This window comes from Rhineura floridana, chromosome 1, assembly GCF_030035675.1.
Source record: "Rhineura floridana isolate rRhiFlo1 chromosome 1, rRhiFlo1.hap2, whole genome shotgun sequence".
NCBI classification, from domain to species: domain Eukaryota; kingdom Metazoa; phylum Chordata; class Lepidosauria; order Squamata; family Rhineuridae; genus Rhineura; species Rhineura floridana.
This window is the reverse complement of record NC_084480.1, coordinates 130,809,180-130,834,432: the sequence shown is the minus strand read 5'-3', so window position 1 is coordinate 130,834,432 and position 25,253 is coordinate 130,809,180. Positions and strand designations below refer to the sequence as shown.

Here is a 25,253-nt window from a genome sequence, read left to right as displayed (position 1 = left end):
GACACTGAATTCATTTCAATACTCCGTGTGTAACCCAGCAATCCATGTATAGCAATCAGTGACATGTATGAGAAATCTGGAGTTTCATTAAAGAAAGAATCAACGCTTTAACAAACAGTAATCCCTCTCTCAATCTTCTTTCCTATATTCCGTCTTCTCCCCCCAAACACTCTGCAAACATACCAATGTGTCATCAAATCTCACCTCTGAAAAGAACAAAACAAATTTTACCTAGAAAAAACTTCTAACAACTTTTTCTCTCCATGGGAGATTAATTTCACCATTTATCAATATTTCAACAAGCATTTGCTTGCCCCTCCATTGCAACTATGCTATCCAACATTGTATAGTCACATCTTTTTGGCTTGCCTGAAAAGTAGGATATATATGTCCTACTTTAAAATCATGTGTTCCATTTCACACTTTGCTTGTACATACAGAATTAGACACAGTGGGACAATGTACACCTGCCTCCACAGAATATCTTTAAAAGCATCCACACTGAAATCATTCAGGTTGCACTGAACATTAGAAACACGTTTTCAGCTATAGTCTTGACTGCAAGGATATGGGAGGGGACTTAGATGCACCCCCTTGAGTTCTTAGGATAAAAAGCTGGATGAATATGTGATAATAAAATACTACTGAATAACATGTATTCATGCATGTATTAACTATGTTAAAGGATGGGAGTTAAGAGGTAGACCTACAGTTGAGCACCAGTATTAAAGTGTGCCAGCGCCACTGCATAGTCATTGGCTCAAAGTATGCATCTACGACAGGTGCCCATTGTATTATAAAACTATCAGCTGAGGATTCACATACATAAATAATCTACACTGCATTATAGACAGGAGTGTCCACAGTCATCTGGTGGATATCGTAAGGAACAGGTTCAAAAAATATACATATGGTGCAACATAGGAGTGAACTGACAAATACGCACTGAAGGGAAGGAGGATTATTACTATTATCATCAATACTGCAGGACTTGTGACTATATCAGGTGCTTCATTTGTTTCTCCGCTGGCTCTTACTCTCTCTTTTAGCAGGGACAGAGAAATCATAAGATACATTAAGCATGAGTAAGATTAATTGGTGCACATACTCTGTGTGTGTGTGTGTGTGTGTAGTTGGAAGAAAAAGCTGCCTGATGTATGTGCACTGTTGAAAAACTGCAATTCACTGATGTAGATGAAACCAAAATAGGGGGACTGCAATGAAAACATACAATACTAGAAAGGCAAGGGGCACACCTACGACAAGCATTGGACAAGCATTCCTGCTTTATCAGTATTATGGGATGGGGCAGGTGCCTCACCTATGTAAGCCACGAAAGGCTCCCAGAGAGAGAGGAGGGATAGGGAAAGCATGGAGACCACCTCCATTTCCTCCCCTCCATCTCACCTTTGTGCGGGTCTGTAGAAATGGGGGAGGGGAGAGAGCATTGAGAAAAAGAATCCAGCAGAGAGGCCTCACTTACGTGTAGATGATGGACATGAAGTGCATGAGCCACAGCACCAGGAAGAGAGCAAGCCCGAAGATGGCGAGTCCCTCCAGGGCCAAATCCAGCACCGCCATCCCCGCCTGGCCACAGGGAAAGGAGAGGAGGAGTGGGCGGAGGAAGAGGAGGATGGGGAAGCAGAGGGAGGGGGAGAGTCAGTCCTCACAGGAGCAGCAGCACTAGCAGCGGCGGCGACGGAGACTATAGAGCGTAGCCCCTCCCACTCGCCGGCTGCCCTCACGTACCCCCTCAGACAGACGCCCACCCGCCTTTTTCTTTTTTTATTTCCCTTTCCCCCTCTTCCTTCGGCAGCGGTGGCTACTTCTTCGTCGGCCAGGCAGCTCCTCCTCTGACAGCAGCGACGTCTTCCCTCCCTTCGGCTTGCTCGCACTCTAATGCCGCTTGCTACTATTCCTCCTGCTGCCGCCGCTGCGGCCACTTGCTCGCGCACACAGCGGCTCTACTCACTGCTGAACCAAACGGACTTCCCTCGCGCTGACAAGCCCCTAAAGCTCCTCCCCGTTACTGTCACCCGCTCTAATCACATCTCCTTCGCCTCTGTCCCGCCCCTTTTCTATCTCTCTCTCTCGGTTTAGATTTTCTTCCTAAACGCTGACGACGACATCCTCCTCCTCCGGTAAGCCCCACCCCCGTTGTGACTGTCAGGCGCTGAGTGTAGCTGGGGCGGGAAAAGACGGGGGTGGCAGAGCGCACCGAGAGAGTGAGTCACTGTGGGCGGGAAGAAACGAAGGAGCGATGATGTCATTAATTACCGAAAGAGCCGGGGAGGCCACACTCCGCAGCTGGGGAAGACAGTGAGTGAACTATAAAAGAAGCAGGAAAGGCATAGTAGCGCGGGCGAAAGGAGGAAGCTTTTTGCTGAGTTTTTCTTAGCCGCAGGGCCACGCTTAGCTGACCCCATCCAAGCTTTCCCTGATTAAAACACACACACCCCTCATAACCTTGGCGGCTGGCTATGGCAACTGAAACTCCAGTTTCATAAAACCATCAATAACACAAACTCTATAGTAGCCATGTACAAGAGCAAAAAGATAAGACAAACCCACCACCTCTCCAGCATTTAAATAGCATCTTTGTTATTTTTTCTGCGCTTAGTGAAGACCTTCATCTTTGAACAAGCCTTTTAAGTAGACCTTATCCCAGTCTGCTGTTGGAATTGCTTTTTAATATGTTTTTAAACCTTTTTTTAAAAAAAATAATTTTCTTTTTTTTTTTTTTCAATAATTTTTATTCAGATTTTCATAAAACATACAAGACAAAATCATAAAACATTCAAAGACAAAAAACAAAATCAAAAATAGTTAAACAAAAAGAAAAAAAAAACAAAAAACAAAAATAAAAAATAAAGAGTAAAATATTGACTTCCCATTTGTCAAAGATCAAATCAGTTATAAGTCTATAATATATAACAATCCTGTCTCTTAAGTCATATTATAAAATCACTTTCCTCCAGTAGTTATCTTACTTAATCATCAAATCTCATAAACATTACTTTATTCTTTCCACAAAAAGTCAAAGAGAGGTTTCAATTCTTTAAGAAATATATCTATCAATTTTTTTTTTCCAGATAAGCATATCGATTAATCCATCTCATTACTAATTATGATAATCTTATTGTCATAACCATAGTCAAAATAAACATTTCAATTAATCCATCACATCAGAATCTGTTAGGTTCAGTAATTTCAGTAGCCATTGTTCTATTATCTCTATTAGTTCCATTTTCCATCTTCCATCTTCAGTAGTCTTGTTAAGTCCAGTAATTTCAATATCCAATCTTCCATTATCAGTATTCCATAATAATCTTGCTGTCAAAGCCATAGTCATATAGTAAGAGTCTGATGGGAATTACCTCTATCCCAAATATTTTCTTGCCATCCATTCTGAATAGGTTGCTGAAATACTGCTGTAAAATCATATCTCTGTTCTTTTTTTCAAAATACACTGGGTCATCTCTTAAAAGTTTTTCCATTGTCACATGGCTGCAGTTAATTCCATAGATTTTCTCTATATTGGGCTCCAACACATCATTCCAGTCCAGAAGATAATCCATGCCATTGATAACTTTATCTCTAGAATCTTCATTAATTTCTTCAGAGATAACATTGAGTTCCAAACAATAGATTTTATTTCTAAAGTCCATAGACTCCAAATCTTGTTCCTGTTCCACGTTTGTTCCAATCTCCGGGATCTCCTCTCTCACAGGGACCCCTATTCCAGTCTCCAGGGTCTCCTCTCTCACAGGGACCCCTGTTCCAATCTCCGGGGTCTCCTCTCTCACAGGGACCCCTTCCAGGGTCACCTCTCTCACAGGGACCCTTATATCTTTAATCTCCTGCTTCATTTTACTCAATTCAATTTTCGTTATCTCAATCTCATCCATTATTTTCTGAAACATAGTTATTTCCAGATTCTCAGCCACTTTCTTAATTGCCATTTTAAAAGAAAAATATAGGAAAACCACTTCTTATTTCAGCAACAATTGGGTTAATACTCCAAACTTGGTGACATCACAGTATAAACAGAGCAGACAGCCTTATCTCTCCAATAGTTAAGTAAACAAAATGCAGTTCCCAGGATCGAAACAATTAATGGCAATCGTCAAGAAACAGATTCGTCAAAATAAAATAGACCAAAAAGAGAGTAGTCTCAAAACAGTATAATATTTTTCAAAATAAAAATCTGGAATAGAAATCCCTCTTCTGTGTATATCTTTAGAATGCAAATCCAGGACAGCTTTTTGCAACAAAAACAGAGATAAGCTATTAATTAGTGCGTAGCAGAGAGAAGTTACGGCTCCCCAGTGAGATGTCAAAAACCGATCAATCTGGCAAATCTCTTTTAAACAGCAACAATTTAAGTCAAGTAAAAGAAAAATATAGAAAGAAGGGTGCTTGCCTGTTAGTGCGTTCTCTCTTAGAAGATAAGATGAACGTTCGCTTTAACAGATAGAGCTTGCTGTTGAAAATCCGTCCCACCTTCGTCGGCTGGACCTCGTCCCATAAATTAATGAGATCTGGTCGTCCCAACAAAAATAGGCTTTGAGGTTAATCTCTTCGTTTCTCCCTACCCGGGAGAAGTTTAATCAGTCAAAAAAAAAAGAAAAAACTGACTGATATATCTGAATAAGCTTCTTTTGAGGCAGGAGCCCGTCTCAAAAGCAGGCACAGGCTAAGTCACCCTTCCCGGAAGTCCCTAAAAAAAAAAAAAAAAAAAAAAAAAAAAAAATAATTTTCAAAGGTTTTTTACAATGTTTTTAAAGATGTTTTGTTTTAATATGTTTTTGGTTGTTTTGTTTTAATATATTTTAAAGTCTGTTTTTATGCTGTGTTAAAGTGTTTTTAGTGATTTTATTGCCACCTGGGCCCCTACTGGGAGAAAGGGCGGGATGTAAATCTAATTAAAAAAAACATTTAAAGACATTTCACAAATTCATAGCGCTAACCATTAAGGTAGAAAACTCACAGCCTCAAAAGGCTTTAGACAGAAAGCTTATAGTTGGGTTAGTGGTGGCTTTACAGCAGGCACCACTTTGTGGAAGGGAAAACTTTTCAGGCAAGGCCTCTGACAAAAAAAGTGGATTAATTGCTCTGACAAAACTCATCAATGTTTGGTACTTTAAGAGTAGTGATGAATATCAGTGAAACCCCTTTCTTGAACTCCAGAATGTTTTCTCTGTACCTATCCATTCCTCTTGCCCAATTTCATTGCTGCTCAAGACTGGTAGTCTTCCAAATATGCAGCAAACCTGATATGATTGTAGATTAGCCTGGTGGGGGAGGAATGGGGCAGGTTTAAAACATATTTGGTAGATATGTCACATGCAGATATGGTAGGCTTGGGGGGGTTATAAAAGGAATTAAATAGAGTGTGAACCCGTTTGTTATATTACTGGGAGACATTAAAGATAAAAGACACAGGAAACACGATTGTAAGATTATAGCCAAGATGTTAATTGCTGCATGTATATTATTTGCCAGACACAAACTGACTTATTACAAACAAATATGGGATTATTTCAGATTTTCCTGGAATCCTCTACAATACCGGAAGTGTTAATTAGCTTTTGAAATTGTATTAAGCCTTACAAAAAGGCAGATAAGCTTTGAATGCTGTATATAAGAATACACCTCTCCCCACTCAATTTTCTTTTTGTATTTGTAGGTTAATTTTATAAGATACTTTAATTTTTGTTAGATATTATTTTTGCTGGAAAATCCAATCATATTACTGGCCTTTTGTTTCTTCTTGTGTTATTTTTAGATATGATGGGCAATAATACTTATACTTTAAATATTTTTCAGTGCAATATCAAAAAATATTATACATAATGCTATTTACACTGATACAACACAGTTTGTCAATGAGTTGTGTTCATGCAATAAATTAAAAGCAAATACAACGCAAGTCATACAAAAGTGGGTGAAAAAGTAGAGATGAAGGGATTGGGGGGGGGTGTAGTCAGCATTTGATCCAGCTTCACAAGAGAGTTTTGTTGGAAGTTATTTCCTGTGATGAAATAGCACCTCCCTGAGGGTTATTTCCTTTACGACTTAGCACCTCCATTTTGCAACGGATGTCCTGTATCCGCCATCTCAGCAATCTAAGTTGGTCACTGTGATGTTCCTGCTTATATTGATGGTAAGTGCTGGTTATATAGAAGATATATGGTGAGTGGAGTGAAAGAGAAGGGGGAGTACATGAGCAGTAGAATGCTGAATGATTGGCTGAGCGTTTGAATGGCTGGGAGTATAAATGGAAGAATGACAGCTGAATCTGGGTGGAGGTTTGGTGGTGAATTGAGGTGGTGGCTGTGAGGTGGTGTTTGGAGGTTGTTGTTGAGAGTGAGTTGGGAGTTCTGAGGCAATTAGTAAGAAGTCAAGTACATAACAGAATATAGATGAAATCATACGCTTGTGAAACATTTCTTAAGTAATCTTGTTATTTCTAATACTAAATAAATATTTCTTGGTTAAACAAAAGCCTGATTCCTTCAGCTGGGAAACACAAACCAGGGGGGATAGCAAGTAACCAAGGCTGAACAGTTGTATCAAATGGTGGCAGCAGTGGAGGAAAAGATATTGTATCCAGTACGACAGAGAAACCCAGGGCTGTAAGCTTCAGTGCAAGAGGCTGCAGTGGGGGTTGGGAATTACCTATACCCATAGACACAAGGTATTGAGATAGCCTGGCAGAGACTAAGGCACAGTCTAAAGGTTATAAGAGATACAGAGTGTTGGGTAGTAAGGCCTAGCAGGGGGATCTTCTGAGATCTGTGCTAGTGCGGTGAAAGGTAAAAATAAACCTGACGATCCTGTCTGCTGGTAGCCACAAGTGAGAGCTTCACAGGTGATGCTGGGGAAGGACGTCACAGTCACGTACTCAGGGAGTGATCAGGGAATGATCAGCGAATGACTGGAAGTGTGCCAGGTCTGCTGAGCTGTTGTAAGCTGGATGATAGCCAACCAGAATGTGAAGTACTGTAGTATTACCTTATATGGAGTTCTTCCTGTAAGTTGTTTACCTAGGGTTATAAATACCAGAGCACAAAGGCAGTTGGGTGGTTGACCGCACCCACACTGTTTGCAGTTTGTGTGAGTGCCTTATTAATAAATATTTTTAAAGTTTTTCTTCTAAACTGTCATCTAGCATTTTCATTTGACCAGAGCGAGGAACGAACTCATTTTTCTCATAACAGTTTCTTCCGCCTGCATTGGCGCAATGCTTGAGCACAGAAAGAATGGGTGTTGAAAAAAGCACAAGTATAGCCAATCCAGAGGCCCAGAGAACAAACTTTTGCATCCAAGAAAATTAGATAGAATCATAAATCCCTTGCCCAAGCACAAGGTCATAGCTGATTTGTTGCCAGTCATTCACTGCATCAAGGGTGCACCACTCATTCATCAAGATGTGTGGCACGGGGCTGGATCGCTCTGCTCCTACATAGAGGTAACTACCGAAGTGAAACAGAAAAGCACAACTGGAAGTATTTGCATAAATTGTAAACAACCAAAATACCCAATGAGGGCAATAGGGCCCCAAAGAAAAGAAGGACAAATATATAATAGTTGTGTTTTCAGCATTCTCTAGGCACAGCACGTCTTTGCTTGGACATAATGTGTTCAGAACTGAAAGGACAGGGTTCTATGCTGGGCAGCCCATGCCTTGGTTAGGGTTAAAATTTCTAGCACCCTTTCTATTGAAAGTTAATCATTTTACAAACAAATGTAATTAAGAAATGTAATTAATTTTATTAATCAGTTTTCAGTTCAAATCAATACAAAAAATCTAGCCATTTCAGCATTTTCAATGCTGAATCCAAAAATACAGAATCACAGGCATAAGTTATAAAGAATCTCTACTAAGACTCCAATCCTATGGAGTAAGCCCCATTAAATATAATAAGACTTCTGAGTGAACATGGATAGGATTAGATTGAAAATGTGTTTGTTGTTCTTATTAGTGCAGGGGTTTGGTGTAGCAATATTTAACTTTTGACAACCAGCCGCATATTTCAGGTGAAAGTATACCTATAGAAGTTTCCAAATCTCTCAGAAGATACATTCTCAGACAGCCCAAATGCTGCAGGTAGTACCAGAGGTCAATTGTTTTACAGTTTACTCTTTATGGTGAAACATCTATCAAACTTGAAATTTTCAAAATATCTCTTTCCAATTAATTTGTGTTGCACAGGTTAAACAGATCACATAGCAATGTTATTAATGGCATTTGTCATAAGCATATGGCATTGAGAATACTTCCTTTAACTATAGCACAGCTTGTCGGCCAACTTCACCATCATGAAGGCCTGGGATGAATGCAAGAAGGTATTATTTCTGGCACATATTATTTCATACGTTTTGCTGATGTTGATGTCTCCAGATCCAATTTCTGGGAGGAAGAAAAATATGTGTAAACACACAGTATAAGTCCAACTATACATGTACATATAGTGTGATTTGAAGATGACACTTCATACCAAGTTTGTCTGTTTGTCTTAGAATTCTTGTATGGAATTCCTAACACAAGTGTGAAGCACAACAAATCAAAACATGGAAACAATTGTTCTGACTTGTAAGGCAGTAACATATGTAGGAATTGAGCACTGAATCTTTTGGGTGCAGCCCTGAATGTACAGTGACAGCATCAAACCTAGTGCAATGATCAGGTCTTGCTCCTCTGCCTTCCTCCTCCCCTACCTTCCACCATGATTGCTGTGAGCAGCAGGACAGTGGAAGCAGTGATAGCTTTGCTACTCTGCAAACTCTGTCAGCAAGATGTGGAAATTAGGATTGTTTCCTTAGAGAAGACCTACTGAAATCAACACTCATCTGGGAGTAAGCCCCACTGCATTCAAAAGGACTTCCTCCTGAGTAGATATGGTTAAGAATTTATAAGAATTTATAAATTAGTCATGACTAGGGACTGGAGAGAAATCGATTCAGTTCACATTTAAAGCCGAATCTATCAAATGTGTACTTTCCAAAACGATATGAGAACTGAAACACAGCCAGCCTTTAAAATTTGCACTTATCCAAATTTTGCAGTGCAGTTCTCCAACCAAGCAATGTTTACAAAAATGCTTAAATTAGGGGAAAGTGTGCATAAAATGAATATATTAGTGAAAATAACACACAAAAACGCTGGGAAAATGTGGAGAGTTTAAAAATGAGAAAATGAGAGAACAGAAATTGACAGAACCTTCCATCCCTAGTCATGACTAAGGTAAGTCCCACTTGGTCTATTCTAAGCATAACTCAAATCTGGATCCAACCTGTAGGCTTAGTTTCCTTGGCATTACAGTACCTTGCGAAAGGACTCAGACCCCTGACCACTCTCATATTAATGGTATATTGTAATTTTGCTCTGTATTATATTTTGAAACACTGAAACTCAAAATCAGTTATTGTAAGGTGACATTGGTTTTATGTTGGGAAATGTTTGTAAGAAACATAAAAATCTGAAACATGTTGCTTGCATAAGTATTCAACCCCTGTGCTGTGGAAGCTCCCAGCTTACACAGATGAAAGAAATTGCTCTATCGAGGACACAATTACCTTACCATTGGCCTCCACTGGTGAACCATTAAAACTGCTATCACATTGTCAGGATAAAAACCCCACTGTTGAAGGATCATTGGTCAGGCCTTGGATCTGAAGGAAAATGAAGACCAAAGAAGCATTCTACAGAAGTGAGAGATAATGTAATACAAACGTGTAGATTAGGAAAAGGGTACAAACTAATATCCAAGTGTTTGGATATCCCAGTGAGCACAGCTGGATCAATAATCAGGAAGTGGAAGCATCACACCACTCAGGCACTGCCGTCCCTCAAAACTCAGCACTCGAACAAAAAAGAGTTAGGAGAGAAGCCACAGAAAGGCCAACAGTCACTTTGAAGGAGCTACAGAGTTCAGTGGCTGGGAGTGGAGTAATGGTGCACCAGGCAACCATATCAAGAGCTCTGCATAACACTGGTCTGTATCGGAGGGTGGCAAGAAAGAAGCCATTACTCTAAAAGTACCATCTGAAAGCACGTCCGGAGTTTGCCAGAAAGCATGAGAAATGCCCCAGCTGCGATGTGGGAAAAGGTTTTGTGGTCAGATGAGATCAAGCTAGAGCTTTCTGGCCAAAACTCAAAGTGCTATGTGTGGCACAAACCTAACACTGCCCATGTCTCAAGACACACCATCCCTACAGTGAAGTATGGTGGTGGCAGCATTATGTTGTGGGGATTCTTCTCATCAGCAGGGACTGGGCACCTTGTTAAAATTGAAGAAAAAATGGATGGAGCGAAATACTGCAAGAGACCCTGCTTCAGTCCACTAAAAAAATGAAGTTTGGGAGGAAATTCACTTTTCAGCAAGACAATGATCCCAAGCACAAGGCCAAAGCAACATTGGAGTGGCTCAAGAACAAAAAGGTGAATGTCCTGCAGTGACCCCAGTCAAAGTCCTGATTTCAATCGCATTGAGAATCTGTGGTGCTCTTTGAAAATTGCAGTGCAGTCCACAAGTGACCAACCTGAACGACCTGGAGCGAATCTGCCAAGAAGAATGGGCCAAAATACCTCCGACACTGTGTGCAAAGCTGGTACATACCTACCCCAAAAGACTTAACATAAAACCAATGTCACCTTACAATAATTGATTTTGAGTTTCAGTGTTTCAAAATAAAATATACAGAACGAAATTATAATGTACCATTTGTAATTCAGTAATATGAGAGCATTGGTCAGGGGTCTGAGTACTTTTGCAAGTCAATATATGTGAACCAGTTCAATGGGGCTTATAGCATTGCAACATTAATTAAAGAAAGGGCAAAGATTGAAAACCAATCAGTTGCAAAATTCATTAATTGTAATGTTAATCAATTACCAGATAATTCCATCACAAAGTTAAATCAGTTGCAGAATTAATGGGTGAGCAGAGGAAAACTAGTCAACTGCTCAGTTTATTTATTACAATGTTTCTATTACATTAATTAATAATCTAACAGAACGCAATAAATTAATCTGCTTCTTTCCAAAGGAAAATAAATTAATCATGTCTACCTTTCTCCTGAAAGCAAATTCATATAGCAATGAAATGCAACCTCACAATACAAATGATGATCAAGAAAATCAAAATTCATTAGAAAGGTCCTTCTAACTAACAAAAAGAGGGGAAATGTCATTGGTTGCAAACAGATAAATTCAAACAGTAGTTTCTCGAGTAATAGCTTGCTTTTAAAAAGAGAGAAGAATAGAGAAAGCAAGTTCATAAATTTTATCCAACAGCAGCCAGCTTTTTCTGGAACACATTGAGTTAGTAGAGGAAGACTAATAGTCCTGTCCCATTCTTGCTCCATTCCCTGAAAAGGATTACTGCAAAGGAGTTGTGGGCCCTTATGTGTATACACTTTCAACACTGACTGTAGCTACTGTTCATGAAATAGCAAGAGGCTGGAAGTTCCCTTGTATGAAGCAATCAGGTCTCACCAATCTCAAACTGCAGCCCCTTCTCTGAGTCCCAATGCTGCTTGTCTTTTGCTTCTCACGTTCAGCTTGATTGTAGCAGATGAAAAACTGGTAACCTCAAAGGACTGGAAGGCTCCTTTGTATGCAGCAGTCAAGGGATCCCTTTTCCAACCTCCAGTGCCACTTGTCTGCTTGCTTCCTCCTCTCTGCTTTCAGTTTTTGCGGAGACAGCCACCAGTAATTGTTAAGGGACTTGGGTCACAACAACATGTGAATGAGCAATACCACCTATCATTCATTATGAATGAGTGGACTGAGTAGGCTATAGCACCATAATACCCATCCTTCTTTCCCCTGTCCACTGATACACGCAATGGTGGCACACACTCAACAGTTAGGTTTCCAAGTCAATGATCTGCTCTGAGACAGTGGGGAGCACCGAAGTGTCCTGTACTGTCAATTAGCCACAACCACGTAGATGTAGATGTGTAGGAACACAAAGAAAATGACTGGGAACAATTGCATAGTGTAGGCAGCAGAAAAACAAACATTTATTGTCAGAGCAGTTTGAAGTGAAGGTGCTGAAGGTGTACACATGAGATCTTTCTCAGGGTTTCCTTTCTCGCTGCTGTTGCACCAAATCTCCAGCAGGTTGTCAAACTCAGACAAGTTTATAGACCACCTTTGGAACTTTGCAGGAACAACTTTTGAAAAGAAACCAACTTCATCAGAAAGATAGGAAAGGGAGAGGCCAGGGACCCTTGAGTTGTCTGAGAAGACAACTGAGAAGAACTGAGTCTGAGAAGAAATGAGTCTAATGTCTGTGGAGGAACAGCTAACATGGTGTTAGGGTGGCTCACAAAATGCCTTAAAAATGGAAATGGACTGCCTTCAAGTCGATCCTGACTTATGGCAACCCTATGAATAGGGTTTTCATGGTAAGCAGTATTCAGAGGTGGTTTACCGTTGCCTCCCTCTGAGGCTGGGAGGCAGTGACTGGTCCAAGGTCACCCAGTGAGCTTCATGGCTATGTGGGGATTAGAACCCTGGTCTCCCAGGTCGTAGTCCACCACCTTAAACAGCCATGAAGCTCACTGGGTGACCTTGGGCCAGTCACTGCCGCTCAGCCTCAGAAGAAGGCAGTAGTAAACCCCCTCTGAATACAGCTTACCATGAAAATCCTATTCATAAAAAATGTAAATGTACTGCCTTCAAGTCAATTCCGACTTATGGTGACCCTATGAATAGAGTTTTCATGAGGCTGAGAGGCAGTGACTGGCCCAAGATCACCCAGTGAGCTTCATGGCTATGTGGGGATTCGAACCCTGGTCTCCCAGGTCGTAGTCCAGCACCTTAACCACTACACCACACTGGCCCTATTCATAGGGTCGCTATAAGTCGGAATCAATTTGAAAGCAGTCCATTTCCATCTCACTCTGATTTATTCATGAACTCTAGTTCCTGTTCTAGACTGCTTTTGGTCTTCCCAGGAAATTTTTTCAGCTCAAAAGGCCCACTCACCTTAGTTTGCTACCTGTTTGTCAGGGTGGTTGTGTTTCAGTTCTTAAACTCTTTGCCCCAGTTGGCCTGACCTCTTTTATACTGACTGATTCTTTTTTGTCTACTTGAAAACGGGCCTTGAAAGAGAAATTGCTCAGTTTAGGCTCCTCCATCACGTCGATCTCAACTTTAGAGCACTCCAAAGCTAAAGCCCTATTACTCCAGCATATCCTGGATACTGACTTTCAAAAGCATATGACGCAAGCCACACCTTATACTTATCTTAGCTATAACTTAAGACCATTCAGCGCTGCCTGTTATTTATCCACCTTGACAATACCAAAATTTAGGAAAGCTTTTACTCGAGCCAGATTTAACATTCTAAAATCGGCCCATCTGGATGGAAAGTTTTAAAAAAATCTAGTTAAGGAGTGACTCTGTCCCTGTGGAGAAGGGGCAATCGAGACAGTTGACCATGTTCTTCTCCACTGTACCTTCTATCACGATTTACGCTCTGTCTTAATTTTCCCCATCCTTCAAAGTATACCTGGCCGGGAAGAGGCCTTTTATGTGAAATTTCTTTTATCGGACTCCACCCCCCAAGTGACTGCCAAGGTGGCAAGCTTCTGTGTGGCCGCCATATGCTGCAGAAAGCGCTTAACTACGGAGGACTAATGTAATACTGACTCCATTATGAACTCAATTACAGCAGCATCTTTGGCTTAATTGTTTTAATTGTTAAATTTTATATTCTTGTAATGGTTTTTTTTACTGTGCAACGTTTGCTGGTCTATGCACCGTAATAAATTATTCATTCATTCAGTTCTCAAATAGTTTTGCATAGTGCAAATCTGATAGATTTGGCTTCAAATGCGAACTGAATTGAATTTCTCTCCCATCTCTGAAATAGAAATGGACTGCCTTCAAGTTGATTCTGACTTATGGCAACCTATGAATACTGTTTTTATGGTAAGTGGTATTCAGAGGTGGTTTACCATTCCCTTCCTCTGAGGCTGAGAGGCAGTGACTGGCCAAAGGTCACCGAGTTAACTTCATGGCTATGTGGGGATTCGAACCCTGGTCTCCCAGGTCATCGTTCAACACAATAACCACTAGACCACACTGGGTTATCTTTTGGTTAAAAAAAATACTGTACATAAATAAATAGAAAAATGACAAGCAGCAGCGAACATAATGACCAGCGCAGTACATGGGTGCAATTGCTTTCCCCCTGTTCATAGCCTTCCCCCACTCCCGCTGAAGCATTGCATGTTAACTGGGTGTGAACTTGGTGTGTGTGTGTGTATGTGTGATTTTTCACAACCCTTTTAAAAAGAGAGATCAACCTTCCCTGCTTTGAAAATGTAAAAGGCTATGAACAGAGATCAGTATTTGCCAACAATAAAGACTGTTCACGTTAAGATAAAAGTTTAAGTGCCAGGAAACATAATGTGCAAAAGTGATTCCACTATATTTTGTGTTGCATCTGCAAAGCACTTAGACCAGTGAAGAGTCAGAGACTGGAATGTGGCAAGGAACCTGAGAGGTGCTAGTCCTACCTAAGAGCATCTACTGAAGACAATGATAAAGCTGCTGATAACAAAAGAGCCAATTCACACATTATGTATCTTAGATATATACCTCCAAGTATTTAAAGTACATATAAAAATTTACAATATGAATGCAGTATGTTCATATTTGCAAATGCAATACACTCATCAGAGATCCAAAATTAACTGTGGTTGTCTTTAGGCACTTGGTGGCAAACAAGGCTTGCTGGTATATAATGTAAAAAAACTGCCCTAATTTGTTCAAGTTTTGGGGCTTTCCAAACAAAGATCCTTTCCTATGGGGATAATTTTGCTTTCTTTTCATAGAATCATAAAATAGTAGAGTTGGAAGGGGCCTATAAGGCCATCGAGTCCAACCCCCTGCTCAATGCAGGAATCCAAATCAAAGCATTCCCAACAGATGGCTGTCCATCTGCCTCTTGAATGTCTCCAGTATCGGAGAGCCCACTACCTCTCTAGGTAATTGGTTCCATTGTCGTATGGCTCTAACAGTTAGGAAGTTTTTCCTGCTGTTTAGTCGAAATCTGGCTTCCTGCAACTTGAGCCCATTATTCCGTGTCCTGCACTCTGGGACGATCGAGAAGAGATCCCAGCTCTCTATGTGACAACCATCCATGTACTTGAAGAGTGCTATCATATCTCCCCTCAGTCTTCTCCAGGCTAAACATGCCCAGTTCTTTCAGTCTCTCCTCATAGGGCTTTGTTTCCAGTCCCCTGATAATCTTTGTTGCCCTCCTCTGAACCCGTTCCAGTTTGTCTGCATCCTTCTTGAAGTGCGGAGACCAGAACTGGACGCCGTATTCAAGATGAGGCCTAACCAGTGCTGAATAGAGGGGAACTAATACTTCACGTGATTTGGAAACTATACTTCTGTTAATGCAGCCTAATATAGCATTTGCCTTTTTTGCAGCCACATCACACTGTTGGCACATATTCAGCTTGTGATCAATGACAATTCCAAGATCCTTCTCACATGTTGTACTGCTGAGCCAAGTATCCCCCATCTTATAACTGTGCATTTGGTTTCTTTTTCCTAAGCGTAGAACTTTGCATTTATCCCTGTTGAATATCATTCTGTTGTTTTCAGCCCAATGCTCCAGCCTATCAAGGTCCCTTTGAATTTTGTTTCTGTCTTCCACGGTATTAGCTATGCCCCCCAACTTTGTATCATCTGCAAATTTGATAAGCATGCTTTGTACCTCCTCATCCAAGTCATTAATAAAAATGTTAAAGAGCACTGGGCCCAGGACTGAGCCCTATGGTACCCCACTCGTTACTTCTGCCCAGTTTGAGAAGGAACCATTGATAAGCACTCTTTGAGTACGATTCTGGAGCCAACTGCGGATCCATTTGATAGTTGTTTCATCCAGCCCACATTTAGCTAGCTTGCTAATCAGAATATCATGAGGCACTTTGTCAAAAGCTTTGCTGAAGTTGAGATATATTATGTCCACAGCATTCCCACAGTCTACAAGGGAGGTTCCCTGATCAAAAAATGAGATGAGATTAGTTTGGCAGGATTTGTTCTTCATACATCCATGTTGGCTCCTAGTAATCACTGCATTGCTTTCAAGGTGCTTACAAATTGACTGCTTTATAATCTGCTCCAGAATTTTTCCAGGGATTGATGTTAGGCTGACTGGTCTGTAGTTCCTGGTTGCTCCTTCTTGCCCTTTTTGAAGATAGGGACAACATTAGCTCTCCTCCAGTCATCCGGCACTTCACCAGTCCTCCATGATTTCGCAAAGATAATAGAGAGCGGTTCTGAGAGTTCTCCAGCCAGTTCCTTCAATACTCTAGGATGCAGTTTATCGGGCCCTAGAGATTTGAACTCGTTCAAAGTGATTAGGTATTCCTTGACCATTTGTTTATCAATCTGAAGCTCCAATCCTGCCCCTTCTACTTCATGTTTCCCGGGAGGGTCATAGACCCTTTTTTGGGAGAAGACTGAGCCAAAGTAGGAATTGAGCACTTCTGCCTTTTCTTTGTCATCTGTTATCATTTTGCCATCCTCATTGAGTAGCTGTGCCACCATTTATTTTCTCTGTCTTTTACTATGGACATATCTGAAGAAAGCTTTTTTGTTGCTTTTAGTATCCCTCGCTAGCCTCAGCTCATTCTCAGCTTTAGCCTTCCTGACACCATCCCAGCAATTCCGTGATACCTGCCTGTACTCTTCCTTTGTGGCCTGGCCTTCTTTCTGTATGCGTCCTTTTTTGTTTTCAGGTCATCTCTAAGCTTTTTGTGAAGCCACATTGGCTTCTTCTGCTGTTTCCCTCCTTTTTCCCTTGTTGGAATTGCTTGCCATTGTGCTTTTAGAATTTCCTTTTTTAGAAACTCCCACCCATCTTCGACTCCTTTTCTCATTAAGAGTGGCTTGCCATGGAACTGTACAATTGTTCTGAGTTTATTAAAATCAGCTTTCCTGAAGTCCAGGGTGCACGTATGGCTACTCTCAGCTTTTGCTTCTGTTAAAATCAAGAATGGTGTGGTCACTTTCCCCCAGAGTTCCCGTAACTGCCACTTCATCCACCAAATCATCTCTACTGGTTAGAATCAAGTCCAGGATAGCTGATCCTCTGGTTGCTTTCTCCACTTTCTGTAGGAGAAAGTTATCTCCAACACAAGTCAGAAATTTCTTGGAGGGGCCATGTTTGGCAGAATTTGTCTCCCAACAGATATCGGGATAATTGAAGGCCCCCATTACTACTACATCATGCCTCCTCGAGACATTGGCAATTTGCTTTTCAAAAGTTACATTCTCATCTCCTTGATTGGGTGGTCGGTATTAGACTCCAAGCACCACATTCCTTTTATTACTTGCCCCATTAATTCTAATCCAGATACTCTCGGTGGAGCTACCAAGCTCATCTTCCTGTATTTCTGTGCAGGGATATATATTTTTAACAGATAGCGCAACTCCACCTCCCTTTTTATTCCTTCTGTTCTTCTTGAACAAGTTGTATCCTTCAATTGCTGTATTCCAGTCATGGGAGTCATCCCACCAAGTTTCAGTTATACCTATCAAGCCATAATTGCCCTCCTGTATTAAGAGTTCAAGTTCGTCCTGCTTGTTTCCCATGCTCTGCGCATTAGTATACAGGCATCGAAGACCATGTGATTTATGGCTTGACTTCCTTACTACATTTTTCTGAGGGCTGTTACTGGGCCCTATTAGAGCTGATCTCTCTCGTACTGCTACTGTGCATAAGCCTTCATCAGTCGTTACCACCAAGTTTACGACTCCCTCCCCTTTAGGGTTCAGTTTAAAGCCCTCTTGATGAACCTCTTCATGCTGTGGCCAAACACATTCTTCCCAGTCCTTATGAGATGCAACCCATCACTTGCCAGCAGTCCATCTTCCAGGAACCATAGCCCATGGTCCCAGAATCCAAATCTCTCACGTCTGCACCACCTTCGTAGCCATTCATTCACACGGAGTATTTTTCTTTCCCTTTCTACTCTTCTAAGTACTGGAAGAATGGATGAAAAAACTATCTGGGCCCCAAAGTCCTTGAGTTTCCTTCCCAGAGCTTCAAAGACTGATGTGATTTCTTCATAGCTCCATTTGGCAGTGTCATTTGTTCCCACATGGATGAGGAGAAAGGGATACCTGTCGGTGGGCTTGATGAGTGATGGCAACCCTTCCATCACATCTCTAATCCGTCCTCCTGGTAGACAGCACACCTGGCGAGTCCACGGATCTTCTCGGCATACTTGGGTTTTGATCCCATGCAGTAGGGAGTCTCCCACTACTAGTCTCTTCTTGTTGTGGGGTGTGGTTTCATTGTCCCTGGTTGATTAAGCTTCAGACTCTTGCTTGTTGTCGCACGGGGTCTCCTGTAATTCTTCCTCCACAGGCTGTCCTCCAGTCTCCTCCTCGAGTGTTTGAAAGCGGTTCCATAGCTCCACTGGTGTCTTCTAGCTCTTCTGCTCCTAACTGTCACCCTTTCCCATGGAGTTTCCTCCACTTCATTATTCCTCTCCAAAGCAGTCTCCTCTTCTGCTACCACATGCTGATGCTCCTCCACCTCCACATCTCTTTGCTGCTGTTGTTACAGCATTCTGTCTAAGAACTCTTCATCTTCTCTTATTGTCCTCAGTGTGGCCACCCGCCGTTCCAGGCCTCTCACCTTTTCTTCCAACAGTGCCATGAGCTTGCACTTGTATGCCATGTTGTTCTCAGGCAAGAAAACAAACATGGCACACACCTTGCAGGTCACAACCACTGGAGAATCCTTTCTGTTCATACTCTCTTCTACCTTTTGTTTCTTTCTAACTACTTGTTTTGGAGTGGCCTGTGCTTTGTCCTGTCCTACTTCAGGGTAAACTTGAGAGTCTCACTGGAGAATTAGTAATTTGTCTGGTTTGTTGTTGGTGTTGTTGTTTGTTTGTTTGTTTTAGGGACCTCCCCCTTGACCTCCCCTGTTGAACTCCTTTGTCAAACTCCTGTTTGCTCTCCCTGTTCGCTCGCTCTCTGCAAGCTGGCTTGCTTTTATGTCCTCACCTGTAGATCAACTGAGACAGCTTCCTCTGCTGTGCTCTGCTCTGCTAGGAGTCAGGAAGCAGTACTTTTCTGGTTGTGACCATATGAAGGACCATTTCTGTCCTACATAATAGAAGAGGATGGATATTTCATCAGAGAGCTGAGTCGATGGCATAAGCTTAAGGTATGCATAAGGCAGGAGCAGTAATGTAGTGGCAAATTCAGAAGTGCAGGGTCCCTTCATAATAGTCACAGCCTTCCCCAAATCTTAACACACACACACCCCGCAACTAAACCTTTTTCAGTTAGGCATGAATAGGTAGATCTGTGGCACTATTGCAATTACCTTCTTCCACATAGCAAAATATATAATTATGAACCTAAGGAAGAAGACAGGCATAGTACTGTATTCATAGAGCAGCGGCATCAGTTTGAAAACACTCTCACTACATTAATTCCAAGTGTACCTTTTTCTCCCCCATGGCATGATCTTAGAGGGGAGAAACTCAGTTCTGCAAGCTAGCAGCAAAATTGGCAGTGCATGCTGTTGATTAGCTGGCTCCTGCATCATTATCAGTACCCTTCCATCCAATCCTCAACCGTATATGCTCCAACTATCCCTGCTTGCAGGGACAGTCTGTATTCTCTTGTTGTTCATCCCTCAGTAAATCGCTGTCCTTGTTTGGTGTCTATTTTGCCTCTTAGGAAGTCTTTAAAAGTCTTTTAAAGAACACTTAAAAAAAAGTATGTGTGCCCACTTGCACTAGAGTGCCCTTGTTTCTCTTCCATCATCATCATCACCACATCAAGACAGATAATGTTGCTGAATACATGAGTTCTATAATAAGGATGACACAATGCATTAGGTTAGGAGATTAAAGCACTCATAGATTTTCATGAAGGAAACTGCTGAGTTCAGAACAGAAACTATTTGCTACAGAAACCAGGACAGGACAGATTGTTGCAGAGAAAATGAATACCTTCTCCAGTATGTAAGGCAGTGATTCTCAAACGGTGCGCCCGGGCACACTGGTGCGCCCTAAGAGGTGGCTAGGTGTGCCTCAAATATTATGAAAGTATATTTTAAAAATGAGAAGAAACCCATTTGTATAGGGTAATAGTTTTCTATAGTTTGTTATTTTTATTCATAGTTTAAAATATATTAATATATTTTTAATTTTGTACATGAAGTGTGCCAGAAAATTTTTATATGTTTTACAGTGCGCTGCGAACCAAAAAAGTTTGAGAACCACTGGTGTAAGGTGTGGTGGCGCTGGGGAAGGGGGGTCGACCCTCATGCAGTAATCCTTGGTGTGAGAATAGGTACACAAACACGTCCCTATTTTCAGCTTTCAGATGTTGGAGGGTGCCTTTTTTTAGGGCAAATGAGAACACTTATACATGGCACTTTCAAGAAATGTAAAACGGTGCATATAGCATGAGTGCCAGGTAAGGTGAGGCTGATGACTAAACCAGCATTTCATTCGCCCACCTGTACGTCCATCTTGCAAATTATGAACTAGGAGGAAGCCTGCCCGACACCTTAGGTAAATCCCTCACCCCTGTGACTTCTCTTTTATTTCACATTTGTCCTCACAGTTTACAGCAGGCCTCTCTATCTGGCCCTCAGGCCTCTCCCTAGATCATGCCTCGTCCCCAGGCTATGCCCTTTTCAAAAGGCCACGCCCCTCCCTGGTCCTGCTCTGCACCCTCCTCAAAGGCTTTTGCCTGTCTGGAATGTGTCCTTCAATTGTGATCATGTCTGTTGCTTACCTGGGAGGAGGGTGTGGGTGTAGGTACATTCAATTTTGAATGGATCAAATGTACCCTATTGTACAACAGTAACAGTTGCATCAACCATGCTGTCCATTTTTTGTCCTTGGCCCCATGCACCACTGACATGCAGCCCCCAGAAGGCTGCCCACAAAGGACTGTGGGCCTCGTGCTGAAAAGAGTTTCCCACCCCTGGTTTACAGTAACTTGAGGGCCAAACAAGATGTTGGAAGAGTCACCACTCCATGTGTCTCTTCTCCCCTTCGCAACGTCTAATACAAACAACATATGACATGATGTCATTGCACTGAATGCCCTGGTGAAGGGACCCAAACTTAGTGGCGGAGCACAAGTTCAGTCCCTAGCCTAGCATCTCCAGTAGGAATGGGGGAGACATTCAATCCAGTTGGCTCTTCAAGGTGAATCTCCCTAATTCGCACTTCCTGAAACAATATGTGAACTGAACCACAGCCATCCTTCGAAATGTGCACTTCTTTGAATTTTGCAATGCAGTTGTCCAGCCAAATAGTTCCTACAAAAATACAAATACTATGTAGACTGTGCATTAAAATGCATGTGTTGGTGAAAATAACATACGAAAATGCATTATATAAGGAGAAATTTCCCCCGAAATGCTGACAAATTTTCATGCGGACTTTTTTTAAAAAAAATCACAAACGTGGAAATGTGGAGAACTAAATTTAATACTGGAAAACAAGAAGCTAAAAGAAATCAAAATTGACATCCCTAATCTCCAGTTGAAAGGAACAGGTAACAGATGATGGGAAACCCTGCCTGAGACCCTAGAGGGCCACTACTAGTCAGAGCTGAGAGAACTGGGCGAGATGGACATTGTCTGGCCTGGTATAAGGCAGTGGGTGGGGAGATACATCGTGCAATGACATTATGTCATGCAGTGTTTACATTTAAGGTTATAAGAGAGAGAGAAAAGAGATGGAGCAACAGCAGCTGAGTGTTTCCTATAAGAACTAGTTTAGCCCTGAGTTAGCAGTCTGCGTGAGCTTGCTGGGTGATGTCATCTTAATGGTTCAGTGACAGCTATGGAGTCCATCCAAGTAAAACACAGTTTCTGGAAAGGCCCTTAGTCCTTCCTCCCAGCCTCATTTGTGAATTAACTGGGGGCTGGGGAAGGGAGAGCTCTTTTCATTCTGAATGTATCTGAACAGCTCACAGGCTACTCGCTGATTATGCATCACCCTGATTTTGGGTTTAGTTATTTATAAACATCTGGGTCTTGTTAAGAAGAACCCAGCTTTTGCTCCCTGGTTGCAATAACTAAATTTATGACATTAATGGTGAGCTAAAAAAATGAAAAGAAAAAAAATCAAAAACCTATTTAGGAGTGTTTTCCTACAAATCCATGCTAACGTAAATGAAGATTCTCATTTATCTCAAGTGTGCACACAGGGAAGAAACTCCATAAAATAAATATTAAGCATAAATATTTGCAACACCCACCTCCCTCCCAAACACCTGCCTCCCAGTAATAGTAGTACAGGGCTGTGATAACATGAGAGTAAGTGTATAATCTTTTTAAAATCACGTACATAAATCCAGTACATTTGCTTTTGAAATTTGGCTCTACTCTGGTTTTCACCCTTTCTGATTTTTGAAATGCTTTATGTGTGGGCCTTTCAAGAATTAAATTCATATAAGTATATAGAGTTTCAAGTGGAAAAATCTAAACCACAACTCTTAATGTCTTTCCTTTTTCAGGGTTTGCCTGGCAGTTCTAAAAAGAAGCAAATGCATACTCAGCGTATACCTAACCCTCTCACATCACACACATCTCTGGTGCTGGTCTTCTGTCTGCTCCTACTCATCCGCACCACAGGTGCCAGGAATTGGAAGACCATTGCAAGATAGATAACTATCACAATAATAACAAAAAAATCATGCTCTGTGTTAGCTTACAAAAGATGTCCCCACTCCCTCAAGATGTCCACTTTCCTTCCAGAGCTTTGGTTTGAGTGCACAACTTGAAAAGACCTAAAGTACCTGTGACAGTGGGAAAATGCCATGGAGAAGGACCACAGCAGAGGAATGAGTGCTCAGACTAGAAGAGATTGTAAGAACAAAAATACTTGGATAGGTCTGTATTGTGGGGAATGAAGACATATTACCTAAGAGACGGATGAATAGCTTTGTGGGAAAGGGCTAAGCCTAGCAGCGGAACTGGAATATACATTACATTCTGGGTGGGAAACTTATGGCCCTCCGGAGATTGTTGAAATACAACTCCCATCATCAGACTTACTACATAAGGTCTGGAAAGACCCTGTGCTCTCTCTGAAATCCTGGAGACCTGCTACCAGTCAGTTTAGAGGTAATATTGGACTACTGGTCTGACTCAGGTTAAGTTAGCTTCCAATGTTTTTATAACCCAAATTTAATAGTTGACAATACCCAATTAAAGTCTGTTTGTAAGTTGGTTTGAGTTCATTTTTGAAAAAAGTGACTAATAAAAATGAATGATAATGGATTTTACATTGTGATTCGGGAGGGCTTCTGCTAGAAATCATGCACACACATACACACACTCTCTTGGCGCTGAGGTGACCACTGATGTAGAAAAGCCACCATGCCAGGGAATTGTTTGTTTCAGTACTTTTGCATGCCACCGCATGTGGCAAGATTTGAGCAACTTAGATTTCGTAAGAGTTCCAGGATATGATAAATTTCCACTATGTATCTGTGACGCAAAGGAAATGTTATGTTACAACACTTGAAAACAAAAACCTCCATGATGCTAGTTTACCACATCAATCAGGACATCAGACCTGATGTTTGAATCTGGGACCTGCTGCCAGTCACTGATGAGAAGTGCTATTGGTCTGACTCACAACTAAGACAGCTCTATTTCTTCATCAGCTTGGCTTTGTATTATGTTCCTAGCTCTTCACGAGGACAGGATCTCTCCTATATTTTTGCTGGTGGTGTTTTGAGTAACAGATATATCTCTTTGGATTTATATCCCACCCTTTCTCCCAGTAGCAGCCCAGGGTGGCAAACAAAATCACTAAAAACACTTTAAAACATCATAAAAACAGACTTCAAAATATATTAAAATACAACAACCATTAAAAATATATTAAAACAAAACATCTTCAAAACCATGTTTTAAAAAAACTTTAAAAAGATTTTTTAAAGGTTTAAAATATATTAAAAAGAAATTCCAACACAGCATATATCTGCCTTTCAAACTTCTATATTCTCTTTTTTTATCATTAATTTTTTATTCAAATTTTCAAAGACAAAAAACAAAACAAAACAAAAATAATTAAACAATAAAATAAAATGTTGACTTCCGATTTGTCGCAGATCAGTTATAAGTCTACAATATATAACAATCCTGTCTCTTAAATTATATTATAAAATCACTTTCCTCCAGTAGTTATCTTAATTAATCATCAAATCTCATAAACATTACTTTATTCTTTCCACAAAAAGTCAAAGAGAGGTTTCAATTCCTTGAGAGAGATATCTTTCATTTTTTCTCCAAATAAACATGTCGATTAATCCATCTCGTTCAAATCTGTTAGGTCCAATAATTTCAATAGCCATTCTTCCATTATCAATGTTAATTCCATCTTCCATCTTCAATAATCCTGTTAAGTCCAGTAATTTCAGTAGCCATTCTTCCATTATCAATAATCCTGTTAATTCCAGTAATTTCAGTAGCCATTCTTCCATTATCAGTATCCCATAATAATCTTGTTGTCATAGCCATAGTCCAAATAAACATATAGATTAATCCATCTCATCAAACCTGTTAGATCCAATAATTTCAATAGCCATTCTTCCATTATCAATATTAATTCCATCTTCCATCTTCAATAGTCCTGTTCAGTCCAGTAATTTCAGTATCCATTCTTCCATTATCAGTATCCCATATTAATCTTGCTGTCATAGCCATAGTCATATAATAAGAGTCTGATGGGAATTTCCTTTATCACAAATATTTCCTTGCCATCAATTCTGAATATGTTGCTGAAATATTGTTGTAAAGTCATATCTCTGTTCTTCTTTTTTACAAAATGCACTGGCTCATCTCTTGAGAATTTTTCCATTGTCACATATCTGTAGTTAATTCCATAGATTTTTTCTATGTCAAGCTCCATCACATCATTCCAGTCCAGAAAATTATCCAAGACATTGATAACTTTATCTCTAATATCTTCATTAATTTCTTCAGAGACAACGTTGAATTCCAAACAATAAACTTTGTTTCTAATATCCATAAACTCCAGATCTTTTTCCAATTCCACATTTGTTCCAATCTCCAGGGCTTGTATCTTCCCTTTAATTTTTCTTTTCTCATCTCTAATCTCATCAATCTCCTCTCTCACAAGATCCCCTATTTCTTTAAGCTCCTGCGTCATTTTGCCTAATTCAATTTTCATCTCCTGTCTACCCTGTC

The 25,253-nt window shown here is 40.8% G+C and overlaps 1 protein-coding gene and 1 long non-coding RNA gene across 3 annotated transcripts in view; one reads left to right on the top strand and one right to left on the bottom strand.

The window, feature by feature from the left end:
- The window catches only part of UGCG (UDP-glucose ceramide glucosyltransferase), a 42,519-nt gene extending 40,359 nt beyond the window's left edge, over positions 1–2,160 (bottom strand). The window contains exon 1 of the mRNA XM_061632233.1: positions 1,484–2,160. Coding sequence (XP_061488217.1) covers positions 1,484–1,581 — 98 coding nt within the window. The 5' untranslated portion in view covers positions 1,582–2,160. The remainder of the gene's footprint in view (positions 1–1,483) is intronic.
- LOC133387451 (uncharacterized) lies at positions 1,663–23,286 on the top strand. Of its 2 annotated transcripts, none has more exons than XR_009763485.1 (3): positions 1,663–2,141; positions 6,083–6,166; positions 22,550–23,286. It is a non-coding gene; the product is annotated as an uncharacterized LOC133387451 (long non-coding RNA). The 2 variants fall into 2 exon arrangements; XR_009763484.1 differs by lacking the exon at positions 1,663–2,141 and adding an exon at positions 2,151–2,319.
- Positions 23,287–25,253: the final 1,967 nt, after the last annotated feature.